Here is a 5,220-nt window from a genome sequence, read left to right on the forward strand (position 1 = left end):
TCATAACGTTTTGGAATATGGTGTAGATAATGCAATTTGATTGTTTTGATCTACCCTGAAATGACCAACGATATGTAATCATAGAACCTAAGCTACCAGTGAAGTGACAGTATCTGTAAACAAAGTATTTAAATGCATGTGAATGGGTTTTCACGGTTCTTCCTCTGTTAATTACCATTCCCCACAAACATCTCTGAATTTTAAATGCAGATTCAAAGGAAGTCAGGATCCACTTATGAGAAATCACACAATAACAACATTCATCCTGCTGGGACTGACCAATGACCCACAACTGAAGGTTGTGATTTTCGTCTTTCTGTTTGTCACCTACATGCTGAGTATAACTGGGAACCTGGCAATCATCTCCCTCACCTTCATGGATCCACACCTCAAAACTGCCATGTACTTTTTCCTACAAAATTTCTCCTTCTTAGAAATCTCCTTCACAACTGCTTGTATTCCCAGATATTTGTACAGCTTATCAACAGGGGATAAGACAATCACATATGACAGTTGTGCCACTCAGATATTTTTTACGGATCTCTTTGGTGTGACGGAATTTTTTCTCCTCGCCACCATGTCCTATGACCGATACATAGCCATCTGCAAACCCCTGCACTACGTGACAATCATGAACACCAGCGTCAGCCAAAGACTCATCCTTTGTTGCTGGACAGCTGGTTTGTTGATCATACTCCCACCACTTAGCCTGGGCCTGAATCTGGAATTCTGCAACTCTAACGTTATTGACCATTTTGCCTGTGATGCATCGCCCCTCCTAAAGATCTCATGCACAGAAACATGGCTCATAGAGCAGCTGGTCATAATTTGTGCCGTGTTAACTTTTATCATGACCCTCATATGTGTAGTTCTATCCTACATATACATCATTAAGACTATTCTAGGATTCCCTTCTGCTCACCAAAGGAAAAGGGCATTTTCTACCTGCTCTTCCCATATGATTGTGGTCTCCATAACTTATGGGAGCTGTATCTTCATCTATGTTAAGCCTTCAGCAAAAGAATCAGTGGCCATTAACAAGGGGGTGACAGTCCTCGTGACTTCCATCTCTCCCATGTTGAACCCCTTCATTTACACACTGAGGAACAAGCAAGTAAAACAGGCCTTCAAGGACTCAGTCAAAAGACTTATGTTGTTCTTAAAAAAGTAAGAGAACTTGCTAATGTAAACGTATTTTAAGTTTCATGAAAAGATTGTCTATTTCTAATATGTATCTTACATATTACATCATTCCTTCCCTTGCAAGGAAGCAGTTTCAGGATAATTTTTCTCAAAAAATAAAACCCACTTCCAGGCAACTAAAGAAAGACTTCGCATAATAGCAATCTCTGCAGAACTGCAAATAAAATGAAACAAAACAAACAGAATAAATGCATTCATCACACATTTTGGATTGAGTAATTGTGTTTGTATCATTTGCCAATTCTAATATTTGTAAAGCCTTTTAGAAAGCCAGGCACCGTTTCAGACACTGGGGATGAAATAAATAGAAAACCCACTAACTTCCTGTCCTTTCAAGTCTTTTGTTTTAATGGATACATAGAACCAATGAATTAAAAAACATGATAAAACATATTACATGTAAATTATAAACACAGCAAACAACAACCAAAAAAAAAAAAAACAGATGGCATTTCAACCTTTAAAAAACACCTTTATAAATGTTCATGCTTTAACATGGAAGCTGAATTATAAAATATGAAATCCTACAATTTTGAAGACTCTAAAAACAATAGGGCTAACTAATTAAGTTTAATAGAATTTACATAAAATAAAAAATTCTCGGAAGACTAGTATTTGCAAGGCAAATGTTCACATATCTTTATCTTTATTTGGTTTTATGCTTTATAACTATAATCTTTAGCTGTTGAGAAATTAAAATTATTGGATGAACGTATGTAAATTAGTAATATAAATGACAACAACCCAAAGTAAATCTATGGCAGCTGTATTTTCATCTATTTTAAACTTTTACTGTCTTGATCTTGAAATAGGTAAGGGGCATTTTTGCAATCTAAACTTCATTTTTTTTTTTTTTTTGGTACCAGGAATTGAACCCAGGGACACTTTACCACTGATCTACATCCCCAAGCTCTTTTTTTATTTTTCATTTTGAAACAGGGTCTCACTAAGTTGCTGAGTGCCTTACTAAGTTGCTGAGACTGGTCTCAAAATTGAGGATCTCCTGCCTCAGCCTCCAGATTGACTGGGATTACAGGTGTGCACCACCACACCTGACTGTTTTTAACATTTACATAATTAAAGATAGCTCAATGCAACATATCTTTTTATTAATTATTATTTTAATGGTACAAATATATGAGATACAATGCGATAATTTGATACATGCAAATAGTGTACAATGATCAAATTACCAGGGTATTATTTCCAACTCTTAAAACTTTAAAAATTTTTTGTTGGTACATCTTTTCAATATTAGATTCATAATATACAAATGAAATTTATCTATGGATTAAAAACTAAAGGAACTATTGGATGAAAATTTAAGTGTTGTGCCCACTAGCATAATTGGGGATTTTCTGAAAAAGAATTGAACTTTTGCATATATAATTTAATATAAACAATAGAAATATGTAAATTGTGCCACTTCTTAGAGCAACACCTAGTAATACTGACCAGGCAAGAAGGGGAACAGAGTAAAATGGGTTAGGGACTTGGCGAAGCTCTCTCTAATGCAGGCAGTTTGGGATCACTAATAATATCAGTTGTTCTACATCATGCACTGCAGTTTGGTCTCCAGTCCTGATTCTGGTGACTCATCTTCTCATCACTTTTGCACATTTGCCCAACCTTCCCACATTTCCTCAATTGACCCAGTCCATTCCCTAACTCCAAGATTGATAATACTATTAACTATATTCTCCCTGTTCTAAATTCCTGATATGACAAGCATTGGATGTTTCTAAATGGAAATCAGTGGACTCAGTGACTACTCAGTGAAACTCCATTTCAAAAGGTTTAGATTGCAGCCGAGCACAGTGGTGCACACCTATAATCCCAGCAACTCAGGAGGCTGAGGCAGGAGGTTCTCAAGTTTGAGGCCAACCTCAACAACTTAGCAAGACACTAAACAACTTAATGAGTCACTGTCTCAAAGTAAAAAATAAAAAGGGTTTGGGGATGTAGCTCAGTGGTAAAGTGCCACTGTGCCACTGGGTTTAATCCCTGGTACAAAAAAAAAATGTGTATATTGCAATAATGACTCTCACCTCTCTTGATCTCAAGACAGTGGGAGACCTGCAATAAAGTCACCTGGAGCTTCAGGTTCACTTAGGGATAATCGAAGGGCCCAGACTGAGAAGCAACTGCAAGCCATATTCTGAGATACCTGATTTTCTCCCAGCTAGTATCCTAAGTCCCCTTGAAATGTCCAAAAGTGTTATAAACATCCTATTAAAAAACATTTTTGAAAGCTTATGCTATGCCAGGTCATGTACTAAGTTTTTCATATCTATTAATTTCATACTTACAGAAATAGATACATTTTCATAATGAATACCTCTATCACAGTGTCAACAAATTATTAATTTAAGGCCAATCTTATTTTTTAAATGTTTTATAGTGCATCATAACTATACATAACCATGCTGTTCATTTTGACATGATCATACATGCATGGAAAATAATTTGCTCCACTTCAGTCCCTCCCCTCCTCCCTCCCCCTGTTCATTGTCCTGTGCTCTACTGGTCTTCCTTTTATAACTTATTGGAGGAGGTGTTTTACAGATATACATAAAGGTGAAATTCACCATGATATATTCATATATATATATGAAGCATGAATTGTAAATTTCATTCTCCAGCTCCTCCCTTTTCCTGTCCCTCCTCCCTGACACTCTGTTCCCTCTCCCTACTCTCTGATCTCTTTTCTATTCTCATGGAAATCTCCTCCTTTTACCCCCTTATTTTAGTCTAGCTTCTGCATATGAGAAAAAATATTCAACGACTGACCTTCTAAGTCTGGCTTACCTACTGAGCATGATGTTCTCCAGTTTCATACATTTAGTAGAAAAGACCATAATTTCATTCTTCTTTATAACTCCTAAAATATATTGTTTGTGTGTGTGTGTGTGTGTGTGTGTGTGTGTTTTATTTATCTATTCATCTGTAAAAGAGTACCTGGACTGGTTCTAGAGGTTCCAGAACTTGTCTATTGTGAATTGCACTACTACAAACATGGGTATGCCCATATCATATGGTATGCTGATTTTAGTTCTTTTAGATAAATACCAAGGAGTGCAATAGCTGGGTTATACGGTGGTTCCATTCCTAGTCTTCATACTGCTTTCCAAAGCGGTGGTATTAATTTGCAGTCCCACCAACAATGTTTGGGTGTTCCATTTTTGCCACATCTTCATAAGCATTATTATTTGTATTCTTGATGATCACCATTCTAATTGGAGTGAGATGAAATCTCAATGTAGTTTTAATTTGTATTTCCCTGATTATTAAGGATGTTCAAAGATTTTCATATATTTGTTGGTCATTGGCATTTATTTTGAGAAATGTCTTTAGTTATTTAGCCCATTAGTTGACTTTTATTTTATTATTTTTGATGGTCTTTTGAGTTCTTCCTATGTTCTGGATATAAATCCCCTGTCACCATCGTGATCTATCATCTCCAGTCGATGGTAATGAACCTGAATAAGTTTTGCCTGTATAGCCTCAATTTGAGCTTTAATAAAAGCCATAATCTTGTTGAATATCACAGGACCTATAGATATTAGGAGCAGCAAGCAAAGGAGGGGGTCTAAGAGGGAAAGGAGATAGGGAAGGAGTCCACTGAATCCAGTCCATAGTGGATTATCAGCCAGTGCTCATTGGCGTTTTTCTAGGTCTTCTTGCAGTTGTTTGATCTTGTCCTTTACGATTCCTGACTTGTTGGCATAGAAACAGCATTTCTCGAGCCTTAGCAGGGTCCTCAAATCCTGCAAGGCTGTAGGAGAACAGTGAACAGGCAGTCATTATCCAGAGAAGCAATGTTTTGTCCATACCTGTAGAAGGAGAAGAAAAGACTCTCAGGAATGATTTTTGTCCCTGGAGCTGGCAACTTCATTAACTTGGCGCACAAGGCACTCTGGCAGTCATCTGGCTGCATCAGCTTTTTGAGAGAAGATGCAGACTGAGCCTTGACCCCAGATCAAGACTGGGTCTTGGCCATGCCATGAACCATCCAAA

At 37.0% G+C, this 5,220-nt stretch overlaps 1 protein-coding gene across 1 annotated transcript; it reads left to right on the forward strand.

Annotated features, from left to right (window-relative positions):
* The first annotated feature begins 235 nt into the window (after positions 1 to 235).
* LOC124983296 (olfactory receptor 6C2-like) lies at positions 236 to 1,171 on the forward strand. Its single transcript, XM_047550475.1, has one exon. The coding sequence runs from the start codon at positions 236 to 238 to the stop codon at positions 1,169 to 1,171; it is 936 nt and encodes a 311-aa protein (XP_047406431.1).
* Positions 1,172 to 5,220: the final 4,049 nt, after the last annotated feature.

This window comes from Sciurus carolinensis, chromosome 4, assembly GCF_902686445.1.
Source record: "Sciurus carolinensis chromosome 4, mSciCar1.2, whole genome shotgun sequence".
Taxonomy (NCBI): Eukaryota; Metazoa; Chordata; class Mammalia; order Rodentia; family Sciuridae; genus Sciurus; species Sciurus carolinensis.